The sequence below is a fragment of the Nycticebus coucang genome, chromosome 3 (genome assembly GCF_027406575.1).
Source record: "Nycticebus coucang isolate mNycCou1 chromosome 3, mNycCou1.pri, whole genome shotgun sequence".
NCBI lineage: Eukaryota > Metazoa > Chordata > Mammalia > Primates > Lorisidae > Nycticebus > Nycticebus coucang.
The window spans coordinates 96,044,179-96,071,169 of NC_069782.1; the positions used below are offsets into that span (position 1 = coordinate 96,044,179).

The following is a 26,991-nucleotide window of genomic DNA, read 5'->3' on the forward strand; positions in this document are numbered from 1 at the left end:
TGCCTGGGGCAGGCAAAACCATGCAGTGTCTCGAACTGGGGGATATTAGAGAGAAGAGACTGGCAAAATGTGGCCGGGTTGGGTCAATGCCATTGTGGGTGCACATTGCAATCTGTGGGACGCAAGGCTTGGTGCCCCTGAACCTGCGCTTCAAATCCTCTTCCCCAGGGTCCAACCTCTTCCTCCAGGCCACCTGTTCAGTCCATTGTCTTTCTATCACCAGAACCACATGGAAGAAGCTTTGACAATAGAGAGCACTGAATTCGAACCCTAGCTCCACCACCTCTGAGCCTCAGTTTCCTCACATGCTGAATAGGGGTAACAATAGACTCTGTCTCCTGGGGGTGTGGGGAGGACACAGCTGGCACAGAGCAGCTCTTCCTGATTTGCTAGTCCCTCCCTGACTCCCCTCACTCTTCCTCCGTGAGTGTTGATCCTGACAGCCCCATAGCTGCCCCCCCCCTCCCCTAGAGCTGCAAGTTCCAGAGTGAATGACTTTCAAACCTGTGGAAGGAGAGCCCATCACACACACCTTGAGCTGGGTAATTTATGAATCAAATTGTGCTCCGTCAGGGCTCCGCAGCCCAGAAATAGATGTGGTCGGACGAGGTTCAGGGAGCCAGCCTCAGACACAGTTATCTTCATAGAAACTGGCCACTAACTGGCAGAGCTGCCCCATGACTGACCTTGAGGGACTCCCTGGGGGCTGCACAGCCCCCCTCAACCTGGTTCCTGCTCCGAGGATTGAAGGGAAGAAAGAGATCTGCTTGGGGCTCAGAGGACACTTGTGACGCTGCGCAAGTCATTTAACTTCTCTGGACCTCAGGGTTCTCCCTTGTTTAAAAAAGAGGGGGCGGGCGGCGCCTGTGGCTCAAGGAGTAGGGTGCCGGTCCCATATGCCGGAGGTGGTAGGTTCAAACCTAGCCCTGGCCAAAAACCACAAAAAAAAAAAAAAAAAAAAAAGAGGGGGCTTTTCTATGGCTGCAGTTTTTCAAATGTCTTTGTTTTAGTAGATTTTTTTTTTTTAAAGAGACATAGTCTCATTTTGTCGCCCTGGATAGAGTGCTGTGGCGTCACAGCTCATAGCAACCTCCAGCTCCTGGGCTTAGGCGATTCTCTTGCCTCAGCCTCCCGAGTAGCTGGGACTATAGGCGGCCGCCACAACACCCGGCTATTTGTTTGTTGCAGTTTGACCAGGGCTGGGTTTGAATCCGCCACCCTCAGTATATGGGGCCAGTGCCCCACTCACTGAGCCATAAGCGCTGCCCTAGTAGTAGATTCTTTTATCATGAAGAACCCTAGTATCTGGGCGGCGTCTGTGGCTCAAAGGGTTAGGGCCCCGGCTCCATATGCCAGAGGTTGCAGGTTCAAACCCAGCCCCGGCCAAAAACTGCAAAAAAAAAGAACCCTAGTATCTAAAATAGCCAAAAATAAAACTAGTTGCCATGGTGAAGCAGAGGAGGAGCATACTCAGTGCTTCCCTCATCCCCTAGGGCCTCTCCAAGGGAATTGGTTCAGAGTCAGGGGATTTAGGGAACTTGGAGGTTCCCAGGATTTTTTAGTTTTTTTTGAAACAGAGTCTCACTATGTTGCTCTAGGTAGAGTGCTGTGGCGTCACAGCTCACAGCAAACTCCAACTCTTGGGCTTAAGCGATTCTCTTGCCTCAGCCTCCCTAGTAGCTGGGACTACAGGCCCCCGCCACAATGCCCATCCATTTTTTTTTTGCTGTAGTTGTCGTTGTTTGGCAGGCCCAGGCCAGGTTTGAACCCGCCAGCTCTGATGTACGTGGCCAGTGCCCTAGCTGCTGAGCTACATGCCATGGTAACTTAGGAGGGTGCAGGTTCTGACATCAAGCTATCACCCTAGGCCCAGGAAACCCCAACTAGGCAGCCTCAGGGATCAACTCATCTTCATGTGGATCCGATCTTTTCAAAAGGGACAGATGGTGCAGTGGCTAGGATGAGGGTTCAAATCTCAGTATCACTCCTCACCAGGTATGTGGCTGTGGGTACCTTACCCACCCTCTCTTGACTATAAAAGGAGAAGGATGATTCTTAGCTCATAGAGCTGATGTGAGGAGTAAAGGTAATACGTCTATTTAATTCAGCCCAGTGTCAAGCACATAATAAGTGCTCAGTAAATAGTAGCTGGAGAAGGAAAGAAACTTGGCACTCCACACCTAATATGCTGTTTAATCCTCACAACCTTGTTAGCAAACTGAAGAAAGAGGTCAAAGAACTTGTCCCAAGTCAGAAGGCTTATCAGTGCTTGAGCTGAGATTTGAACCCAGGCCTTTCATACCCACCTCTGTCTTCTTTCTCCTACTCCTGTCAAGAAACACCACTTCTAGAAGGCTCCACCAGGAAGCCTGCCGATTGCGCCAGGCCCAGTTTCCTGCCGTTGAAGGGTTTTCCAGCATCTGGTCAATGACTCAGATTATAACATCAAAGCAGATGTTTCTGGTCAGGGAATGATTGAGGGAAAAAACTACTGATTTAGTTAAGTTCAAAACTACCCGGCCATGTGGAAAACATAAAAAAAAATCCCATGGTCTCAAAATGAGTCAGAATTATCATGGTCACAAGAAAAGATGACAAATTTGTCCTAAGAGGCAAAGTCCCCAGACTGAAACCAAGAAGTCTTGGGTTTCCCCAGGAACCCTGAAGCTATGGGGTACAGGGATAGCCAACTTTTATAAAGTGCTATGGTTAAATAAACTTGAGAAATGCTGAATAGTTATCTTCACTGCAGGATCTGTTGGAGCTTGTAATAGGCTAACGGGCCCTGTGACTTGCCAGGATAGGGACATTGGGATGCAGGGTCTTTCCAACTTTTCTGGCCACAGAACACTTTCTGCAAAGGCTATCTTCAGAAGCTGCTGGCTGGGAAACCCACTAATGAAAATGAAGGTGCAAAAGGAGCTGTTCCCACAGTTTTCCTCCTGTGGGGTCTCTGAGTGCACAAGTTAGATGCATCAGGTGTCAGAGATGGAAAATGGAAGGGTGTGTAGAGCCTCTCATGTTCAAATTTCTCCTTCTACCCCTGAGGAACTGAGGATCAGAGATGAGGAGTAACTTGGCCAACAACACACGGTGCGTTAGAGGCAGATCTGACACCTGACAGGCTGACCTCAAGTCTAACTCAAGTGTGGGGGCCTGTCTAGGCCACAGGATCCCAAAACAGTCTTGGGAAACTTTGGGGGCCACATTTTTAAGAAATTATTTTACTACAGAAAATTTCAAACACACAAATGTAGAGGCAAGCGCATGAGGCTTGGTGTATCCATCCATCACTCAGATTCAACAACCATCAAAATTTTGCCAATCTTCCTTACTTTAAAATCACCACCACCAATTTTTCATGATGTTACCACAGCAAATTCCAGTTTGTCTTTAAATACTATATACAGCTCTCATAGAGACTTTAAAAAATGCAATTAAACATGTCATGATCACACTAAACAAAATGAATGATTCCTTAATGTCACCTAAGCCAACATCAGAATCAAAAACTTTTGCTTTTTTATTCAGTCCTCAGAGACTGGGCTCTGAGATCACGGAACTGAAAGGAGTATTTAATAATATCTGCAATGTTTCATTTCTTAAACAGGAACAAAAAGAAAAGCAAAAAAGATTGAAAGCAAATGTAGCAAAATGTCAACAAATATCAGGGTGGTGAATATGTAAGGGTGTGCTATATCAGTTTCTATACTTCTTGAAATATTTACTATTTCTCATTTGCCAATGAACTTGGCTCTGCTTCTGCAAGGAAGGCCAGGGCTCTTGGGCTGGGGTGCGGTGGGGGTGGTTGGCCATTTCATCCCAGCAGCCTGGATTCCAGAATTGCCCTCAGCCTTCCAGCTGGAACCTCAGGGCCAGATGTCACATTATGTCCCCAGCCTCTGGCCAAGTGCCCTGCACCAAGTAGCCATTCAGGGAATGCTTGATGAATGAGCCTAGCCAGACAGGGAGGGATGTCCCAAGATGCTCCTGTCCCCTGGCTCACACAGGCAGGAACTTCTGCTGAGCAAGCAAGAAGCAGGAGGTGTCCTTGCCTTTTTGACCAGAGAGGAGGAGGCTCAGAAACCAAGATCTTTCCAAAGCTTCTGGCCACTTTTTTGAAAAGGAGAAGCCACAGGACAGAGTTCAGAGTCTTTCCCACTGGGCCACCCTCAGGAAAGATGGCCTGGTGTCCTTCTCAATTATAGGGGCTCCTGGCCCTGCCTCCTTCCCCATCATCTGGCCTGGGCTACCGGCTCTAGTCTTTTGGCAGGAGGGCAGTTTCTCTGGGAAGTGCCCAGCTCTGTGGACACCCTATAGTATCCTCACTCCAAGCTCTAGGATTAGACACTCTGGAAGGGGTGGGGGAACAAAGGATCTGGCTGGAGACAGATGGTATCTTTTGGGGTGTTTTGCAAGCTTGAGACTCTCAGAGCCCATGAAAAAAAGGAAATCAGCTCTTTGCTTGTGGAGGAAGCTCCTGGTACTGTCCCCAGCACCAAGCAGAGCCTCAGAGCCCAGACACTCCCCTCAGCTGAGACCAGGAAGGAGTGTAGTCTTTGATCTTCAGACCCCCTCTACAAACCTCTGCCCAGATGTACCCACTCTCCCTCCCAGCACTAAGCCTCAGGCAATGCCAGCTTTGGCAGCCCCAACCTGCAGGCTCCCCATTGGAAGATGACTTATGGCTTTAATTACTGAGGGCTGGGTGTGAGCCTCAGGATGGAGCCAGCCCCACCATGCTCAGTCCCTGTTGACAATGGGCTGCCAAGTTGGCAAGGGCGGTGCTACTGTCTGCCTGCATACTTCTGTGCTGACCTCCACCCTCTGCTCTGTGACTAGGCTCTCCCTTCTCTTTCAGGGTGTCCACAGCCTGGGCCTGCCCTGTTCCCTGAGGGTAAGGCAGGCCAGGAGTGTGGATGCATTGGGGTGTGTCAGAAGAGAAGCTCTGAGGGCAGCAGCTTCGTCTGTCTTGTTCATGACCGTATCTCCAGCAGTAGGTATATGAGCGGTGCCTGATAAATATTTATGAATAAGCAAATGAGCCCAAACTGCCAATGACAGTCCCCACCCCCCAACTGTCCAGACAGCTAGAGGCAGAGCTAACAGACCAGCAGCAACTACCCTGGCTCCAGGGCCTCACCCCTCCTCCCTCACTGCTGGGTGGGGGAGCTTCTAGGCCTTGGCACCCCCACTCTCCTCACCACCAGAAGGAGCCTCCTCGGGAGGCAGGGCTTGGAGGACCACTACTGCGGGCTCTGAGACCACCACCAGTGATGGCCTCTGACAGTTCCCTGTACCTGTGGCAGCGTCAGGGCAGAGTAGGTGGGGACAGATGGGTCAGAGCAGCTGAAAGAGCCAGCCTGGGAAGCCCTCGCTGCTCTGGGCCCGTTTTCTCATGTGGGGCTTGGGAGGGTTGGAATGGATGCTATCTGAGTCCCCGAGGCCTGAGCCAGGTGAGCCCCCCAAAGCAGGGCCCCTGTGTTGGGAGAAAGATGGAATCCAGCAAGCGGAACAAGGAGGCCGGTGGTGCCTGCCCTGCTCCCCTCCCCGCCGGCCAGGATGGCTGTGGGCTTGTGCCCAGGTCTGGGTTATCAATCTCCTTCCACCTGGAGAACTCCCCTAAATGAAATTCCTATTGGCGTGAGGCCTATGATATAACAAGTCACTGGCTTTGTCTGGGAAATGAAAGATGATGAGGCAGAGTTCCCGGGACAGAGCTGAGCTCCATCAATCTGCCAGAGTGTGCTGGGGATTACTTTGTGGGATTAATTATCTGTCCTTCAAACAAAGAGCTGACCTCAGCGGCCAAACGTCCCCAACCTGGGAAGGAGGGAGGGAAGGAGTGCTGGTGGCAGGGAGGTGGGACCCCAGGCTGGGAGGCAGGCCCTGGGGCAGGTAGGGCAAGTGGGCATTGTGAGGTGCTGGTTCATCACTTCACTCCTGTAAGGTACCACATGCTGCCTGCTGCCCCACAAGCAAGTTTACCTCGCTCCCAGCGCTTCCTGCAACTTGAGTCTTCCCTTCTGATGCTCAAGTCAACCCAAGCAGCCCTAGTCTCATCTCCTTTCCTCCTTACCCCTCCTGCTGCCCGACTTGACAGGGAGGGGATCCAGTGTGGACTGGAAAGGTCTACGCACACAGGACAGAATAAAAGCTGGACCAGAAACCAGCCCAGCACACACGACTTCACCAACCACATAACCTTGAGTTTCAGGAGCTCTCTGAACCTCAGTTTACCTATCTGTAAAATGAGAATAGTAGAGGCAGGGTCAACCTAGACAGATGATCCAAGGAGGCAGAGTGGGCCTGTGGAAAGCATATGGACTTTAAACTCATGCAGACCTGGGTTTGAATCCTGGCTCTGCTACTTCTTGACCTAGCATGACCCTGCATGTTATATAATCTTTCTGAACCTCAGCACAGTTTCCTCATCTGTGCTTACAGTGAGTGTAAGATGCAACCTCTGTAGATGGCCTTGCATGACTGACATCCTTGTGTGGGATCCCACTGACACTCTAATTATGGCTGCCAAAGAAGTAGGGTCCAGGGGACTGTTTTCTGCTCTCACCCTAGGCCAGTCCCTCCTCTCTGAGCAGAACCAGGCAGAAGGCAGGGGAAAAATCAGTGCTAATCATAGAGTGGGCTGCCCAGAGTAAAGCCCCAATTAGTGGTTCTGAGTCACATGGGCTGTGGAAGAAAGTGGGCTGGTGTGGGCCTCGGTTTCCCTGGAGAACTAAAGGGAAGAGAAAGATTTCATGGTAGAAACATGGGAGTCATGTGGTAACCTCTGAGCTTGGAAGTGGCTGGGGTGTGGCAGAAAGGCCCTACATGAGGGGGTAGGTGGCTTGGCGCCCACTGTTTACCATGCCACATACAACCCGGGCAATCCAGGCAGGCCATACCCCCCTCAGAGGATCATCTGGAGGACGGATAACTGAGGGAAGGCCCCTGGAAGATGCGCAGTCCCACAGGAGTAGACGTCCCTTCGGGAAGAATGGTTTCTTTCTGGGTTGTGAGGGTGGTGTGTCTGGGACCTGCACAGGGCTGCAGGGGTCAGCAGTTCATGTTCCAGGGGTCTGTGGACCTGTGGATTCCCAGGAAGTCAGTCACCAGGACAGAAAGGAAGAGAATGAGGCAAAGGAGACAAATGCTTGTGAGCCCCAAGCCAACCAGGCAGCCATGCCAGAGGTGCCAACATCCAGGGCATGGGGCCAGGGGATAGTGGGTCAGAGAGAAAATGGAAGCTGAGCTGGTGGGTGAACGTGAACCTCCTCATTCGAGACGGCATGGGGGTGACCAACCTGCTCCTGCTAAGCAGGCGATGCTAGTTGGGTGGTCAGGGAAAGCTTCCTGGGGAGGTGAGTGTGATCAGTTTTATAAGAGGGGAAGGATATATTAATAGTGAGATGGATATGTGGGGAATGGGCAGACTAATTAGGTAAACAGATTGGCACGGGCTCATCCCTGCTCCTCCCAGGAGCCCTTTTTTCAGGAATGTGCAGCGAAAAGCAGTCACTTCTATGATGCCAATGAGCTCAAGATCAACACAATTTACCAAGCACTTCCTATATGCCAGGCCCTGTGCTATGCACTGCCCTTCTTTGAGGTAGGTATTTTCACCTCTATTTACAGACAGCTGAACTCAAAGCCGCAGGATTTGAGCTTGGACCTCTCTGTTCCAGCCCTTAGCTGACAGCTCAGTATGCTAATGCCAGAGCCATGTTTCAAGGAGCATCCGGTCAGCCATCTTGTTCCATGGGTGACACACCCCTTCACTCCAAGTTTGGTCAAAACTGCCACAGCATCCACACCTCCTGCCTCTTTGGCTCCTGTGCCTATAGGATGGTCAGAGGCTGAGGTAGGTGTTCTGGATCCTGGAGAAGCAAGATGGAAAAAAAAATACCAGGAACTTCCTAGGCAAGGTGTGGGAAGGGGTGGGACATAGGATTAGTAAAAAAGGAGTTTGTTTTTTTTGGATAGGTTGGGTTCACCTTGCCTCTGATTTATACCTGCATCACTGTCAAAGCCAGGGTCCAAATCCTGGCTTTGACATTTAGAAGTTGAGTAGCCTTGGGTAAGCTTTGGAACCTCTCTGAGCTCTGTTTCCTCATTTACAAAGTATGCACAATGGCAGCACCTTCCTCTTCAGGGCACTGTGAAGAGCAAGCACATGTGCCAGGCACATGGCCGTTACCCAATAAATATTTGTAAATGTCATTGGAGTTGGACTTTGTCTTCACATCCACTCACCTACTCTCTTCTCCAAAATAAGTACTAATTCCAGTGCTTCGCTACATGTCCCTAAGTATGAACGTATTCTCATTAAATATCTGCTGTTGCTATCACTTTCTTGCTTCTTTTACCTTACAAAATGGTATTATGTTATCTCTATTTCTTTTATAAATACTCAAACCTAGGTTTTAAATATTTATCTATTGGGCTGTGTAAATATATATATATACATACACATACCGTTATATATATACATATATACAGTTATTTATATATATGTATATATTAAGTTGAACTATATGAAATTGCTGATACTCAGCCATTTTTGACCTACAAAAATGGTGATTTTATGTGATTCATCCCAATAGCGTGTGGCTTCCAACTGGCAGAGACTATTCTTTAGAGCAGGGGTTGGCAAACTTTCTCTGGAAAAGGCTATGGCAAATATTTTAGACTTTGCGGTCCAAGAGGCAAAATCGAGGACATTATGCTGGTATTTCTTTAACAAGAAAAAAAAATTTCCACAAACATTTTTGATGAATTCAAAAATGTAATAATAATTGAGCACAATTTTTTTTTTTTTTTAAAGAGACAGGGTCTCATTTTGCCATGTAGGGTAGAGAGCATGGTGTGATCCTAGCTGGCTGCAGCCTCAGATTCCTGGGCTCAAGTGATCCTCCCACCTCAGACTCCCAAGTGCTGGGATTACAGGCATGAGTCACCAGGCCTGGCCCCTACCACAAGTTGTTTTTTTTTTTTTTTAAATTTCAGATTAATATGAGGGTACAAAGGATTAGGTTACATTGTTTGCATTTGTTGTTTGCATTTGTTAGGTAAAGTCCAAATTGTGGTTGAATCCTTCATCCAGGAGGTGTGCAATATATACTTACATTGTGTCCATTAGGTGACAGCTATCAATCCCCCTCCCTCCTTCCTTTTCCCCCCACCCCCTTCCTTGACTTGAGTTTGATTGTATTTTTCTCTCTTCTGGGTGGGTAGTTGTTCATCTACTAGTAATTTATTAGTATTGAATACATTAGATACTTGCTTTTCCATTCTTGTGATACTTTACTAAAGAGAAATGTTCTTCAACTCCATCCAGGTAAACACAAAAGCTGTAAAGTCTCCATCTGTTTATGGCTGAATAGTATTCCATGGTATACATGTACACAGTTTATTAATCCATTCACGGGTTGATGGGCCCCTGGGTTGGTTTCACATCATGGTGATTGTTGCCAGGATGTGGAACCAACACAATATTTTTTATAATACAGGGTTACTAAATAGAAGAATGGAATGTTTGTGGTGGGGGATGATATTTCACTTAACTGGAGCTCACATACAGAGTTTTTTACCCTTAGATCAAATGAAAAAATACTCATCTTTAAAACCTATTCTTAGTTTGCATGCTATACAGAAAAACAGGCAGAGGGAGGACCTGGCTCGTGTGCTGATGTGGGATGGGAAGAGGTTGGCCATTGTAGATGCCATTTGCATTTCTCTGATGTCTAGTCAGTTTCATTATCCCTGCGTATGTCTGCTAGTTCATCAGGGTTTCCTATTCTATGACTTTTTCTGTAGGAATTCCTAACTTCTCCCTATTGCTAAGCAGGAATTCCTTACAAAGTCTAGCCATTAGTCCCTTATTGGCTTTAATTGTTGCAAAACCCTCCCTATATGCCATTTGTCTGTGTATTCCTATTGAGTTGGAAGTCCTTTGGTGTAGCTCAATTTTTCTTCTATAGCATGTGCTCCTTGGGTGGTAAGAAGTCCTTTTCTACTACAAGGTCACAAAGATATACCTCCCATTTCCTTTTATGAGCTTTATATTTTATCTTTTACATTTAGGTCTTTAATCCATCTGGAGTCTACCTTGGCTATGGTGCGTGGTAGGGATCTTGCTTTATTTTTTTTTCCATATAGTGAGCTTGTGTTCCCAACACCAGCTACTAAACAAGTCACCCTTTCTTTAGTGATTTGTAATGTCACCTTTATCATATAGCAAGTGTCCATATTTATCCATTGGGTCTGGTTCTACGAGCTCTATTCTGCTTCACTGGCCTATCTGTCTATCTTTACAGTTTTTGGCTGGGGCTGGGTTTGAGCCCACCACCTCTAGTATATGGGGCCAGCGCCCTACTCCTTTGAGCCACAGGCACTACCCATATCTATCTTTAAAAGGCACCAGATATATTTGGAGCTCGCCCCACTCGTGGTCCTACTGCCAGCTGCCCAGCTGACACCATCTCAGGCTGCCAGCTCCCTACAGCTTGTGGACACTGCTTGTGATGATGAGCTGGCCAATTTGACCCCCTCTAGGAAAACTTGGAATGGGAAAACTAGAATATAGAGGTGGTTGGCAGCTGGGACAGCAGCTGAAAAACATTGAAAGAACAACTATGATGAAGAGAAGGCAGCCCAGCCATGGTGGACCAGATGAGGCCGTGAGGGAGGCAGTGGAGAGGGGCAGAGATGCTGTGGGAGGCTGAATAATGGCCATTAAAGACATTCTGGTTCAGAACCCTGCAACCTCTCAATGCTACCTTACATGGCAAAAGGCACTTTGCAGATATGACTCAGTTAAGGATCCTGAGATGAGGAGGGTCTCTTGGATTATCTGGGTGGGTCTTAAATGTCATCACAAGGCCCTCATACTAGAGAGGCAGAGGGAGATGTGACTGTAAGGGAGGAGAAAGCAATGTGACCAGGGAGGAGGGGATTAGGGGTGTTAAGGACATGGCAGCCACAAGCCAAGGAATGCTGGCAGCCACCATAAACTGGAAGAGCCAAGGAAGGGATTCTGTCCTAGAGTCTCCAGAAAGAACCCGCTCTGACAAATACTTTGACTTTAGCCCCAGAGGACCCATTTCAGGCTTCTGGCATCCAGAACAGTAAGAGAATACATTTCTGTTGTTTTAAACCACCAGGTTTGTGGTAGTTTGTTATGGCCACTATAGGAAACTTATACAAATATAAAAAAGAAGAAAATATTCAAGTTTTGGTGTCCTAGCTTCTGGGCCCAGGACATCTGACTCTGGGGAAGGTCTCCTTTGGATGCTGATGGGACCCTGAGCCTCACAGAAAGCCCTGTCCCTAAGCTTCCTGAGCGCTCTTGGATTTTTGTAACCACAAATGTCCTGAAAGTAACAATCCACTCTCCTTAGTTTGGCCCTCAAGATCCTTCAAATCACCTTCCATCTTTCCTCTTCTGCAGCCTGGTTGGCCTTTCCACTGCGCTTTAAATGCCCTTGGTCATCCCTCTAAGCCTCTGTTTATCTCAGTCTCTCCGACTTGGGATGCTGTCCTTGTCATCTAACCAGCTCCTCTCTCAGCTCCAAGAATACTGCATCCTGGGCTCCAGTGTACCCTGTTTCCAAGACGGCTTTACTCCCGCCATCCTATCCAATAGAGGGCTGGCACTCCTGAGCACCTGCACTGTGCCAGGAGCTGTTCTGATCACGTATCAAGGTGATTTTCAAAGGGAAAGTCACCATGTTACTCAAGGAAAGGTCCAAGTCAAGACCACTCCTACGTCAAGATTGCCCAATCTTCAGTTATTTGGATCCCTTTCTCCTGATTCTACCATATTTGTATGCAACTTGTATTATGTGTAATTTTTTTTTTTTTTTTTGCAGTTTTTGGCCAGGGCTGGGCTTGAACCCGCCACCTCTGGCATATGGGACCGGCACCCTACCCCTTTGAGCCACAGGTGCCACCCTATGTTTAATATTTTTATTTAATTTGCAATTGTTTTTCTTTAAAAATCACCCTAAAAGGAACTGTTTTAAGAGCATCACAAATAGAGAACCAGTTCACTGGCCATACACAGAGGATGACTGTCATGTGGGGAAAACAAGCACATGTGGTTTGTCTGAGTGGTTAGCTGTATCGGCTTGGCTGCTGAAGGTTCCAGAGGTGTTAAGGACACGAGCACAGAATTGGACTTTCTCCTGAACAGAACTGACAGAAATAGAAATTCCAAAAGAGCATCAGAAGGGAATAACTGTCTCACTGTGTGATTCAATGTTATTTCACTCCCCACCTGTGCACCACCTAAAATCATTTCTCAGGAGGACCATCTCACAGCTGGGGAACAAGCTCCGGGGTGAAGCCACTGTCCTTGCCCCAGCCCCAGCACTTTCAGCCTCCTCTGATCTCCCCCAGGACTTCCTGACAGCACCAGCCACTCAGCAAATGCTATGTGGATGGACTCCAACGGGTCCTCAAGTTTCTCATGGCATGGTTTTCCATTCTGTTTCCATTAGATTGCATTGTCTCCCCAAGACCACCCAGCGTAGAGCTGGCTCACAGAGATCTCGCTGAATGCCTGCTGAGTCAACTTTCCTATCTCTACAGAGTTCTAAAAGGAGCCCAAAGCATCCAGGGCCTCAAATCCTCATCTGCAAAGTGCTCCTTTAGGTCTCAACTAAAATGCTCCTGTTGACACTTAGGAGTCCTATCATTATTATAAAGAAAAACTAGTCACCAGCCCCTTTAAAATACCCCTTGGTCTGCTGGATGTTGCTGTGAAGTGCCCTACAGCCTCTGCCTTCATGGATTCAAAAGTGCTTTGCTGATGTGGTCCTTCAGAGTGTGTGGGGGTCCTCATGCACCCACAGAGGGAGGGGGTAGGAAGGGCAGAGAGCTAAAAAACAGAGGCAGCCTGATCCCACTCCACTTTTCTCCCAAAAAGAAATGCCTTCTGGGGGCTGGGATGGAGCATAGCCTAGCAGAATGAGATGTTAAGCAATAAATTCATTCTGTGCCAGAATGTTTGTTCACTTCAATCAATGTCTGAAAATATCTGCTCTGAAATCTCTGTTTCCAGGATATTGGTCAAATATTTGAATGAGGGCTGCGAGTTAATTGACTCAGAACACTTGACAGAGAGGCAGAGAGAGAGACTGCAGAGGAGCACAGGAAATCTAGATAAGCCCAGAGGGAGGGCTGGTGATTCCCAAACTGAGGCAGCCTGGCAGGTGTTCATGGCAGAAAACGGTAGAGAAGAGTGGGCCAGAAGCCAGCCTGCTGGGTTCAATTCCCACCTCTACCAGACATGTGACCCTGGGCAACTGGGCCTCAGTTTCCTCATCTGTAAAATGGGGCTAACAATAATAGTACCATCTCATGGGGTTACTGGGAAGATTAAAATAGCGGATGTAGGGAAATCATTTAAATCTGTTCCTGAGCATCCAAGAAAGGTTAGCTGTCACTGCTATGTCAGTATTACTCCTTGGTCTGCCATTCAGAGCTCTCGCTCTCTCTTTTTTTTTTTTTTGAAACAGAGTCTCAATATGTTGCCCTGGGTAGAGCTCACAGCAACCTCTAACTCTTGGGCTTAAGCGATTCTCTTGCCTCAGCCTTCCAAGGAGCTGGGACCATAGGTGCCCACCACAACATCCGGCTATATTTTTGTTGTTGTAGTTGTCATTGTTGTTTGGCAGGCCTGGGCTGGGTTTGAACCTACCAGCTCTAGTGTATGTGGCTGGCACCCTAGCCGCTGAGCTATAGGCGCCGAGCCTCAAAGTTCTCTTAATGTGAGTCTCAACACACAGAAGTATGTTAGGGCTGGAGAGGAAGAGCTTGCTTGCTCACACCCTACCCTGCAGCTGGTGACATGCCCCCTTCCGCAAGGCCCCTCAGAACCATCCTTCAAGGACTGTCTTTCCTGGGGAGAACAAACCCCTTCCTGATGTCCTAAAGTATTTATCATACATGCTGTGCGTCAGGCTTTTCTGATGAATTACTTGTACAGCTGTTTCTCTCTGGGGTTGGCACCGGACACAGTTGGTGAATGGGTGGGTGGGCTTTCAGTAGGCTGACATTTTGGCTAGAAAAAAGGTTTCTTTTCTTTTTCTTTCTTTCTTTGCTCTCTTCCTTTCTTTTTCTACAAATCGCTTTAAAGCATGGATTTCCTAGGAAAGATGGGGTAGGAGGGTGGCAAGGTATCCTCATGGACCTGTCTGGCCCTACAGCAGGAAGGGCTTTTTGCAGTGGAGGGGAAAGGTGGCCTGCAGTGTGCAGGGGTCCAAGCAGTGGTGCTGTGGGACCCGCGTGCAGCCTATGCAGGGTGAGGAGCTCCCCTGTTGCTGCCCACAATCCATTTTGGCTCCGGGGTCATGGACCATCCAGAGGCTGCTGGGCCACTTCAGGGACCATGGAGGCTGCTAACAGTAGGGGCCCAGTGGTGATTTTGCACAGGGGACACCCACAGGGGTCAGGTGCAGAAGAACTAGCAGATCAGTTGGAAAGCACTTGGCAACTGCCCCCCTCCCACCTCTGGGGTTGTAGGTGCTTCTGTAACACGTAGTGGGGATTTCACAGAGAGCTGAAGTATTATTAGGTTACGCAGGTGTGGAGGAGAGGGCATGAGCCAGTGGGACCTGGAGTTTTAGACTCCATTAACACATGGACTGCTATACTAGAAAAAAAGTCTTTCTTTGGGGCCACAGTATATGATTAGGTCAAGCCAGGTCAAGAGACATGTGAGTTATATGTGCTTCATGAGGTCCTGAGCTCAAAACTAAGTAAGATAAGTACAACCCACACGGCAATGAATGAGTGAATACTTAGACTCTGAGGAACCCAGGTATTGTTTGTGTTTGTCATCAACCAGACTATATATTTTTTGATGCTAATAACAGTAATAAAAACATTTCTTTTTTTTTGAGACAGAGTCTCACTATGTCACCCTTGGTAGAGCGCTGTGGCATCACAGCTCACAGCAACCTCCAACTCTTGAACTTAAGCAATTCTCTTGCCTTAGCCTCCCAAGTATAGGCGCCCGCCACAATATCCAGCTATTTTTTTTGTTGCAGTTGTTTAGCTGGCTTGGGCTGGGTTCGAACCTGCCACCCTTGGTGCATATGGCTGGCGCCATAACCACTGTGCTACGGAAGCCGAGCCATAAATAACATTTCTTGAGTGCATATTATGTGAGGCACTGTTTTGAGAGCTTTACTTGTATTAACGCATCTAACCCTTAAAAGAGACCTATTAATATTTCCATTTTATACACAAGGAAACTGAGGCACAGACAGAAGTAACCTGCTCAACGTCACCTGAGATTTGAGCCCAGGCTGAGTATGGGAAGGGACTGTCACTAAGGCTGCTCACCCCTTTCCTCTCCCCAGGGTGCCTTGCCCGTAGCAGTCACATAATAAATACTGATGATATGGATATGCTGATAGGAACGTAGGTGCAGATGTCAATGTTTTTGTTCCCTTGAGAAGTCATGAATCAGAGCTGCATGGGGGTGGGAGAGGGTTGATGGACTGAGTAGCTAGATCTCCATCTGGCTGCTTACCCTCTCTGCAGGGCACCCCAGGATCTCCCTCCTGCGGCCCCCACTCCATCCTCTCCTCCCTCCTGCTCCAAGGGACAAGGGAACAGCAATGTGGGCTTGCGGGTGACTTCAGGCTTAATATCTTTGTAACCATATTGCAAAAGGGCATGCCTAAGACGGCGCCTTATGCTTAATCTTTCTCTTTTATTGCTTTTTCTCTTGTATGATTTAACCTTGTACCAGGTATCAAGCTAGATAAATAAAAACTTTTATTTCAGATTAGCCCCGGGTAGGGGCTGCCTTGAAAGCTGAGCAGTCATCCAGTGAGTCAGATGAAAAAAGGGAGCTGGGGATCTGAGCTGCTTAGTGGAGCTTGACTCAGGTTCAAAGCCTCCAAAAGATACTGGAGACCTTTCCTGAGATGGGAGAGACAGGGATCTCCTCCTGTGCCCACAGCCTGGGAGGCTGCGGCAAGCAGCTGAAATCGCTCTGGTCTAGCCTTCCCACGTCCCCTTCCTAAATGCCTCCTCACTCCCGCTGCCTTCTCCTCACCCTGATATCTTCTTCTTGATCCTTAACACAGCTGGGAAATACTGTCTTGCTGACTCATTTATTATCCTTCTTCTCTGCGAGGATAGTGAAGAGTGGCTTTTGCTTCACAACTGGTCCCAGGGGTCCAGCATGGAGCCTGGCACACAGAAGCTATTTTGCTTCATCCATTGGTTAACTCAATGAATGAGTGAACATATGAACAACTGAATGAATGAATCCTAATATTCTAGTCCTGCACACAGACCAGTAGGTTGACATCAATTACTTGGCTTCTCAAGTAGAATAATGAACAGTAGCAGAAAGAAGCTGGGTTTTAGAAGCAGGAGGGTTTGGGTTTGAATCCTGGGTCTACCACCTATGAGCCATGTGGCCCTAACCATGTTTCATGAACTATGTGAGTCTTAGCTGCCACATTCTAGGGTTACAGTCAGGGTGAGGGATGCTGTGTAGCCTAAGGCAAATTCTCACACACAGAGAGACTTACAAGATGTTCATAGTAACATGATTTGTAATAGCAAAAATCAATGCATGCACACATTGACAGGGCTTCATGAATAAATTGTGCTGTTTTCACATGATGTAGTAGTACACAACAGCAAAAACAAACAATACCTACTCCAAACCACATGAATGAACCTTAGATGTACAATACTGAGTAGAAAACACAAGTCCTAGGAGACTGTGTATACCATGACATTTAAAAAAATAAAGTTCAAAGACAACTAAATCCAAGTAATATGTGATCCACATACATGTGACAAGATCTTTTCCAAAAACAAGGGAATAAAAAATGCAAGATTCAAAAATGTGGTTCTGGGGGTGGGAGGCAAGGATGGGACAGAGGAAGAACACACAAGCAGATGGACAGTGAGGGTGACCGTCTAACTCTAGCAGGCTGGTGGGTTCATGGGTGTCCACAATATTATTAAAAGTTAAGAATGAATCAAAAGAGAGCCACTCATCATCTGATGTTGATCACTAGCCAAGAAACCGGAGGTGGACCAAGGGAAGAGAGAAAAGAACGCAAACTAAATAAATGCTGGCTAATTTCATATTCCTCCAAAGATCTCAAAGCCCTCAGAAGTCAATACAAAGCAGTTAACTTAGAGATTAGGAAAAAGCAGAAAAGAGCCAAGGAAGAAAAAACCCAATGCCTATTGATATAGGAGAAAGGGTACAATCTCCTCCCAACACTAAACAACCTTTAGCCATAAACTAGAATCCTCCCAAACCCAGGTCTGCCAGAGCCTAGGCAGTCTGAAGAGAAGTGGGTCCCTGAGCTGATCCCTATACAGTCCACTTCTTGCACAGCTGGGGAAGTGGACTCAGGTCTTGAAAAGGGGGACAGGTCCTGAGGGTGCTCTACCGTACAGTGGGCGCCTAGGAGGCTGTATGTCCTGAGTAAGGGACAGAGACTCCTGCCCATGAGGAGGGTGTGGGGAAGACAAGATACAGAGAGGCAGAGACTCAGGCTATGCTGCCATGAAACCTCTTAAAAGGCCACTGACCAAGGTTATTTATGGGAAAGAAGCCACGGGCGAGCCATTGTTTCTGACCAAGAGCACACTGGGCCTCATTAAGGGAGTGGGGAGGAGCAAGGAATCAGGAGCAGGCAGTAAAGCTGAGTTCATTACAAGGGTGGGCGTGAGTGCGTCAGGAGAGGCTGGCTGGCAGGAAGTGAGCCCTGGAAAGAGGAGGGAGGAAGATGGGGGAGAATGAAGTACGGGCTTTCCTGTGGTTTGTCAGGAGGATGTGAATGTTGGGGTAATATATTACTGTTTGGTATGGTAGAGGGAGAGAACTGCAATTAACATGCCAGCATATTTGTACAGTTAAATAAAAAATCCTCCAAAGGCTCTGTCCCTCGATTTTCTTAAGAGAGAGCTATGGGATGCAAATAGGCTAAACCCAAACCTTGTGTGGTACGTTCACTCCACCTTGAGAAAGAATGCTTATCAACTTCAATGGCTACCAGAGGGCAGGTAAGAAAGGTCCGGGGGCCCATCTGTGTGCTGGGATCGTCTAGTGATGTCTGCCATGGGTGCAGGATGGGGATGCTGGTGTGGATCTACGGTGGCCTTCACAGGCCCAGGGTGTAAACAGGTTGGCTTTCCTTATGAATATCCCCCTTTCTGCCTAAGCTACCACTTGGACCCCAGAAACCTAAACTCAGAAGTTAGTAGTTTGTCTCCTCTTTTTCCTGCATCATCTATTTTCAGTCCCTCATCAGAGCCTGCTGTTTTCCCTTCTCCACAATAGCTCCCTAGAACTGGTCCAGGCAAGACTAGAGTGGAGCGATAGCCTATCAGCAGAGGGTGCTCAATCCAGTGCTTCCTGCTCTAACCCATCCAGAACTCCTGGCAGGTGAATGTCCGAAGGACCTCACGTTCATTTCCCCCATCCCAGCTGCACTCAAGAACCCACTTCTTTTGCCTTCTCTGTCCTCTAGCAACTGGCCTATCACCCTTCTCTGATCTGCCCTCCTCCTCCCTGGCTACTTCTTGGTTCCAGCCAGGTGGGCCATTCCCTCTGATGCCCTGAAGCATCTGGGGCTTTTAGATGCCAAGCCAGGAGCTGTGGTGTGTGATTCAAAGTTCCAAAGCAATTCCACTTCTGAGTTTTCACTTCTTAAGGCTATAAAAATGCCAAGCAGCTTAATCACAAGGGCTTTGATGTGCTTTGCACGATAGTTTCCTATGATAGCTGTCCCCCACCAGGCCATGGCCAGGGGCCTAATTCAGTTATTGGCAAAAGGGGGAGCATTTGTGCAAGCCTAACTGTATCTCATTATTCTACCAACACACATGCACACACGTGCATGCACACACACATGCACATGCAGCCTTCCCCTCACAGCCCTCAGTGTATATTCAGGGAACCTCCTCACTTGATAGCATTGTAACAAAGCCCAGAGACAGCAAGGGAAGGTTTTGTCTTCTACTAGCACACCTGGGCAGGTCCCCCACTGTAACCTGGTCATAGCCTTTCACAGTCCACTGCCTTTCAAGCCGGGAGTCAGGGATTTGGTCTTATTACTTCTCACCTGTTCTTTCTTTCTTTATCTATTTTTCTGAGACAGAGTCCCCAGCTGTCACTGTGGGTAGAGTGCCATGGCATCATAGCTCACAGCAACCTCCAACTCTTGCTCAAGTGATCCTCTTGTCTCAGTTTTTGTATTTTTAGTAGAGACAGGGGTCTCACTTTTGCTCAGGCTGTCTCAAACTTGTGAGCTTAAGCAATCCATCCACTTCGGCCTCCCGGAGCGCTAGGATCATAGGCAGGAGCCACTGTACCTGGCCTCTCAACTTTGTTTTCACTATGGCCCATCATACCCCCAGGAACCCAGGAGCCATGTGAGACAATTTTTTCCTAATTGCTCAATTCCCCACACATGAAATTCTAAGACCACAGATATAACATATATCTGCTTTACATATAAAAAAAGTAAGTTTTTTTTTCCCACCAAGTAGAAAATTTCTCCCTTTGGAGGGTGATACCACTACTGTTGAGACCATATGCTCTTTTAGACCAGAGCTTCTTTTTTTTTTTTTGTAGAGACAGAGTCTCACTGTACCGCCCTCGGGTAGAGTGCCGTGGCGTCACACAGCTCACAGCAACCTCTAACTCTTGGGCTTCTGCGATTCTCTTGCCTCAGCCTCCCAAGCAGCTGGGACTACAGGCGCCCGCCACCATGCCCGGCTATTTTTTTTGCTGCAGTTTGGCAGGGGCTGGGTTTGAACCCGCCACCCTCGGTATATGGGGCCGGCACCCTGCTCACTGAGCCACAGGCACCGCCCTAGACCAGAGCTTCTTGAAGGGTGGTCCCAGCCCAGCGGCAGAAACGTCCCTGGGGCAGCCCCAGACCTTCTGATTCAGTAGGTTTATGGTGTGGTACAGAAGCTGGTATTTCTGGTAATTTTCTGATGGTGCTGGTGCTGCTGGTCTGTGCACCATGCTCTGAGAACTACTGTTTGTATGGAAACTGGGTGGTTTGGGGCCTGAGAGATGGGTAAAACCCTGTTCTGCCACTTGGCAACTGTGACCATCTGCCAATCTACGTTAACTCTCTGAGCCTTGCTTTCACTTCTTCAAAGCAGAGTAACATATCCCCCTCACAGACTGTTTCAAGGCAGACGGCAGACACCCAATAAACGGGGTTCCCATCTCCTCACTCTGGGGATATTCCCAAGCTGCAGAAAACAGCAGATGGGAAAGGGGTTTGGGCCACAGGAAGAGACTGGGCCTCCCCAGCATGGAAAGAGGACAGAGCTCCCCCTCTCCTACAGCCCTGTCCCATCAGCACCTCCTGCCAACTTGGCCTCCTCATCCTCTCAGGGCTCTGTCTGGCTCTGTTCCCCCATTGCGGCTGTTTGGGACTGCCGCTGTCTCTTAGCTGGGCACTATGATATTCCTCCTGCTGCTGGAATGCTGGGCCTCCCACATGCTGCCTGGCCTGGCTCTGGCCTCTACTGTGGCCTCATGTCCCCACCACCTCTTGTGCCCTATGCCCAGCTACCCTCAATTACTGCAGTGGCATGAAGGTGCTTTGCTCTCCTGCTCTTGGGTCTGTGCCCACACTTTTCCTTCTGCCTGCCCTCTGCTCTTCACAGCTAATTCCTACTCGTCAGGCAGTTCCTGGCTTCCCTGATCTCCTCCTCAGTGAGTCTCCCCACCCATGATGTGAGGGATGGCTGAGGAGTCCCCTCCCATGGATTGTTTCTTACTTTTTATTATGCATATTTTTGAACATACCCCAAAGTAGAGAGAACAGTTCTAATGGACCCCCCCAGGAAGCCATCATTCCATGTCAACATCAACATATCCTGTGCTTCTTGGAGCAACCAAAGTGCAGGTTCCGGAGGCCGAGATGGTGCCTAGGTCCCCACCATCCCTCAGGACATTAGCACAGCTCCTGGCCCCAAATCTGAGGGTGGCTGTTCAGAGTCCCTGTCTGCTGGGCACTTCCTATAAAACCAGGTGCTCTTCTGCTGCTTGCTTGTGTTAGCTTGCTTAATCCCTGGGAGGCCTGGGCTATCATTATCTCCATTTTACAGATTGGAAATGATGCTTAGAAGATTACCCAGCTGGTTGGTGGTAGAAGCTGAGCCCAGGCAGTCTACCTCTAGAACACAGCTGCCCACAGAAACAGAATGTGAGCACATGTGTAATTTAAAATCCCCTAGTAGTTACAAAAAAAGGTGACATTAATTTAAATAATACGTTGTATTTAAACGAGTATGTCCAAAATACTATCATTTCAACATGTCTTCAATGTAATACATTATTAAAGTGATATTTTATGATCTTTTTTTGCATACTGAGTCTTCAAAATCTGGTGTGTTATATTTTTCGTACATCTCAATTCAGAGCCACATCTCAAGTGCTTGCAGCCATGTAGACAACTGTACTGGCCAGCACAGCTGTATGCTGCTACCATGGACAGCGCCCCAGAGCCCTTACTCAAAGCCACTGCTCTGTATGCAAATAAACGAACAAGTCCCACTGACCCCTGGGTCCGGCTCACTCCTTGATAGTTAATAATCCTTAACATTTTGTGGCCATTTATACTCTCTCCAGCCCCATCTTGTCCATCAGAGGGATTATTAACTCCATTCCATGGATGAAGACCATGGGGCTGGTCTAGCTTGGAACATTACTGGCAGAGTTGGGCCTCAAACCGGTAACTTTGGACTTCAAGACCAGTGCTTTGGGATGGGATGGGCATAGTTGCTCCTCAAAGCAGGACTGTCTTTGTCTGACAGAGAGGGGATGAGGACAGGCAGGGTGTCTGCTGAGATCACAGGTTGGGCTGGCTATTAGGGAAGGGAGCCCGCAAAACCCTGCTTTGATCAGACCCCCAAGGAAATGATGCCCCTGGTGGCTGGCAGGGCAGACACAAGCTGAGGGAACAGATGGGGCTTATGCCAGGTCCTCTGTGGGAAAGAACTTGTCATTCCTCAGTCTCGGTTTGGCCACGAGGGGCTGAGAACAAATTGATGGCAATGGAGCCATAACTTACAACTGAAGGCCTCTTTGTTCTTGGCAAAACAGAGGGGTCATTAGTAATGGGGAAAGTGCTAGTGTGCGGACATAAATCCCCATAGCTGCAGGCTGATAAACATCCCAGAGGGAATGGGGCCTCAGGGAGCTTGGCAGGTAAACCTGTGTCATGGACCCCTGCGAGGCTCAGCCCTGTGTCCACCCACATGGGGCACTTGGCCTCACCATCACATTAACAGTGTCACCTGGGGACTCAAGTCACCCACCCTAGTGGTCCTCAAGACTCCTCACCCGGCTCTGGGGCCCCTCAAGGACCTCAGTTCTTATTTTCAAAGCAGAATGGTTCCTGAATGCCCAGGGCTGGGGCAGGCTCCCAGAGGTACTTGGGGCCAGCTTGAGTGTTGCCAGGCACTCTCCTCCCTGACAGCTGGCCCAGCTTGTGGTCTCGGCAGACACCCCCTCTAGCCTCATCCCTCCTCTGCCATGAAGATGCCCTCAGGGTGATGGGACACATGAACCATCCCTCCTGCCTGCTTCATGCTAAATGGGCACCGGCTAAGCTACCCAGGAGAGGGCTGCAATCAAATGTCACCAGAGGGGCAGGTGTGTGGGTCAGACCCTTGGCAGACAGTATTCTTTTTAGCAGCGTCTACACCGGCCAAGGGAAGTAGCAAGGAAGCCAAATCCTGGCCTACTGTCCACCTGCTCCCCTGGGACTGTACCCTCCTGCCCACCCACCTGCTTTAGGCACCCAGCAAGGCTGGCTCTTGAGGAGACCACGCCAGCCCAGCCCAAGGCTGAGAGGGGCAGGAGTAGGGCAGAGAAGCCCAGTGCAGCGAGTCAGGACGGGTGGGGAAGGAAAGGTAGAAGTGCCCTGTCCTCAGCTTCTCCCTCTCCAACAGGGATTTGGGCGGGGCAGGGTGACAAACACCCATGAGATAGTGGTCCCAGTGCTAACTCACCACCATGTCAAATACTTGACACGGGCTTGACCAGTTGAATCCTGCACTGAGCCTGTCTGGCTGCAGCATCCTCTTCAGGCAGCCATTACCAATCAATCAAAGTTGGCACATGACAAGAAACCCATTTGTCATCCTTTCTCAAAGCCCCCAAGGCACATCTGTGCTGGCAATGGGCACCCTATAAAGCTATGTTACGTGTCCCAGGCCTTGCAGAAGTTCCCCACCTCCACATACATCCCTTCCCTGTGGTTTCACGTGCTAGGTCTCTTTTTCATTCTGTTGTCTGCACTTGGTAACTGGTGATTATGCCCTTCCAAAGTGCTGCAGGCAGCTGTCTCCGAATGCTCCATCCTGTTCTGGCGTGACTTAAGGCCAGGTTCTAGTTGCCTGCCCCTTCCAAGCTAGGGAGTTCCTGAAGCCAGCCCAGAGGCAGTGGGAACATGAGGAGACATTCCCCCACTCAGCCCTGAGTTCCCGTCTCACTGCCACTTTATCCCAGCCTCCTGACTCCATTGCCCTTTGGACTCTCTGGTGTTTCCTCAAGTCCCCAGCACATGGCCCCGGTCTTAGGAGGCATTTACTTTGTGTCCCAACTTGCAAAATCCCATCAGCACCAGGATGGGACTTCCCCCTCCCCACCTCCCCACCTGGAAAGGCCCCTCAGTTCTCAGGGTGAGGGCTGGCTTTCTCACATCCTGCCCCAGGATGCTTGTACCTCAACCACCTGGGGATCCGGGCCAGGGGTCCCCTGCAGAATGAGAATCTCTGTGGGGGCCAAGGACTGTGCATTTTTGGTAGGAGCCCCAGATGATTCTTGGGCATGTTGGAGTTTGAATAATCGCTATCCTAAAATATCATTAATTCATCATTCATTCCATAAGTACATACTAAGGTTTACTCCAAGCTGGGTCCTGAACCGGACACTGGAATGGGGAAATGAAGGGAGAGGTAATGAGGAGCCCACACCTGTGCTCCTGCTGACATCACCTGGGCTGGGCCTGCATTTGCTGGGTCCTGGGGTAACCCTGGCTTAGGGGCACAATAATAGCCATCCCATCAGCTGCAGGTCTCGGGAGCCTATGATACCCCTGATGTCCCGCATTTCCAAGGATGTGAGATATCTCCCTCCCACCAGCTACCCCCTACCTTCTTGAGGTAGTATTAGCTGCTAGTAGTCATAATAATATTAGCTAATATTTATGAAGTACCTTACATAACATTAACTAAGTTCTTTACATATATTAAATAATCTGACCTCTTACTTCTTTTTGAGACAGGGTCTTGCTCTGTCATCCAGGCTAAACTACAGTGGTGTGATCATAGCTTACTGCAACCTCAAACTACTGGGCTCAAGCCTTCCTCCTGCCTCAGTGTCCCAAGTAGCTGGGACTACAAGTGTACCACTGTGCCCAGCTAATTGTTTCATTTTTTGTAGAGATGGGGATCTTGCTGTGCTGCTCAGCCTGGCTTCCAACTCTTCGCCTCAAGTGATCATCCTAAGTAGCTTCCCAAAATGCTGGTATTATAGGTATAAGCTACCTCATCATACTCATTTGACCCTTAAACCACAATGAGGTAGGTACTCTTGCTATACCCATTTTATGGATGACAAACTGAGGTAAAGGGACCCACCTAGAACAATCTGTAGACTTCATCCTCTACATTCTTGATCACATGCCTTGCTGTCTTCCGAGCTTTGGGGGAGCATGGTCCAATAATGCCACTCCCTGTCTTGCAGATGGGGGGGTGGCTGGGAGGGACAACAAGTGGACACCGGCCTGGTGGCCTGAAATCCTTTTAGCTATCAGTTTGGACTGCTCAGACACACCAGGCTGACCCTTCACTAGCTCATGGGCTGAGCAGGGAGATCACGGGTGAGGTGTGTATGCAGAATATACAGGGGTAGAGCCAAGAGTGTGGGTGAACAGCCTCTCACTGGACCTCTCACCAGCAGCCTTGCTCCAAGACCACTCAGCCCTGGGACATCTCAGTGGAGCTACCATTTTGTCAGTCATTGGCGGGAACATGGGTTAGGGATCCCATTGCCCAGAACCATCTCTGCAGGCAGCCACCAGTCTACTCAACCACAGGATCTGGGTAGGGCGGGAAGGCTAATGTGCCTCCCCCCTCAACATTCCAGATGAGACATGAATTCTTAATGATTGGAAACATGAAAAGAGCGTGAAATCAGCAAAAGCTGCTGCTCCATTTGTTCTAAAATGATGTCAAAACTGCTACCTTTTCATCAAATAGGAAGAGAAAAAGAAAAACCCAGAGCACTGAGGGAGTTTACATGGGAGTCACCAACTTCCCAGGATCAAAGCCCCAGACCCTCAAAGGACCCAGTGGCCTCAGATCTTGGACTGCAGCCCCCACTCCCAACCCCCAATGCCACCCAAGCAGCCCCCAGACACCATGGCTTCCTTCCTCCTTGGGTTTGCTGGTGAGGACCGCCCCTGGTGGCAAGTCTCATACACTGTTGCACTTGCCCACCATCTTTGCCTTACCTGAAACGATGGTGTAGCCAATCCCTCGGGGACGTCCTTTATCCTGGTCGATGGCAGTGATAATGCGCACCGTGGTGCCCTGGGTAGGAGAGACGAGAAATTTGAGTTTGGTCCCTGTCGTGGTTTTGCAGCCTCCCTCTCCAGGCTGACTGCTGGCAGCAAGGCCAGCCTAGGAAGCAGGTGCCAAGTGCTCAGGCCTCAGCTGCCCCCACTGTCCTCGGGACACACATCAAAGCCCTCAGCCAAACACCCCAAGCCCTGTGGGGAGGCCCAGCCTCGTTGATGCTCCCTCTCCTGCTCCCCCCCCCCCACATTCCTCATCATTTTGGACGAATCGCTTATGGAAGAAGAACAGATAAGGGGCATCCGGACAAGAAACCTGGTGTCTATCTCAACCACCATCATGTTGCTGTGTGACCTCAGGAAAGCTGCTGCTCCTCTCTGGCCTCAGTTTGCCTCACCTTACTGTGAATAACAAACATTTTGGGACCTTGTTTTCAGTGGGGTCTGCATAAAGGAGAACATTATAGATGAATTACTCTATGGATGAAAGCATCATAAGTCCTGAAAGCAAGTACCTCCAGGGATGACCACAGCAACCCTGGAGGCCACCATGGCCCACATGGCAGTGCACCTGGCAGTTCCTGCCTCACTGGCTCTGCCCCACACCTCTCCTCATTCCCTCTGCAGCATTGGTGGGGGCAAGGCCAAGAGCTGCGACTACTGGACGGGGACACAGTCTGGGGAGGAGTGAGGCACAGACAGCCTCTGTACGCACACGGAGAACACGTATATAGATATGGCTCGGACAGAGAAATGTACAGAAAACAGGAAAAGCCCACTTGGAGGAACTGGCAAAGGGTTGCACAGATGGCAGCATTTAGGATGGGTTGTGAAGAAGGAGTAGGAGTTTTCCAGGGAAAGAAAATGAAAAGGCAGGTGCTCCAGGCAGGAGACACAGTACAGGAAAGGGCTTGGAGGCAGAAGACTATCTTAGGAAGAGAGCCTGGCATATAATGGCACGTCCAAATATTGGTTGACTAAATAGACAAAAAGAGAGGACCCTCAGGTCACCCCCAGCACTTGCTGAGTCGTTCCTTGCCCACGGCAGCCCTAACCTTGCTCCCCAGGCCCTATCACACCTTTGCCCAGGCCAGCGTGCCTGCTCACGCCCGCCCCCCTGAGGTTCTGGCCCTGAGTTGCAGTTTTTCCTGGTGATGGACAGCAGAACAGTCCCCATCCCATCCTCTAGGGAAATATCAACTCTGGCATCTCCATAGCTAATGAAGGGATCTTGTGGCCTTGGCCGCCTCTTGATCACTCACCACTTATCAGCAGGAGGCTGAAGCCTGCGCTGCACCCCCCACCCTCATCTCCTGTGTAGAGGGGTTTGTTCCCTGACCCACAGGCCCTCTGCCCTGGGGATGAGCTGCCCTCCTCTTCAAGGCCT

At 49.1% G+C, this 26,991-nt stretch overlaps 1 protein-coding gene across 1 annotated transcript in view; it reads right to left on the reverse strand.

Annotated features, from left to right (window-relative positions):
- The window catches only part of CDH23 (cadherin related 23), a 419,225-nt gene that overhangs the window by 214,517 nt on the left and 177,717 nt on the right, over positions 1 to 26,991 (reverse strand). The window contains exon 9 of the mRNA XM_053586252.1: positions 25,542 to 25,620. Coding sequence (XP_053442227.1) covers positions 25,542 to 25,620 — 79 coding nt within the window. The remainder of the gene's footprint in view (positions 1 to 25,541; positions 25,621 to 26,991) is intronic.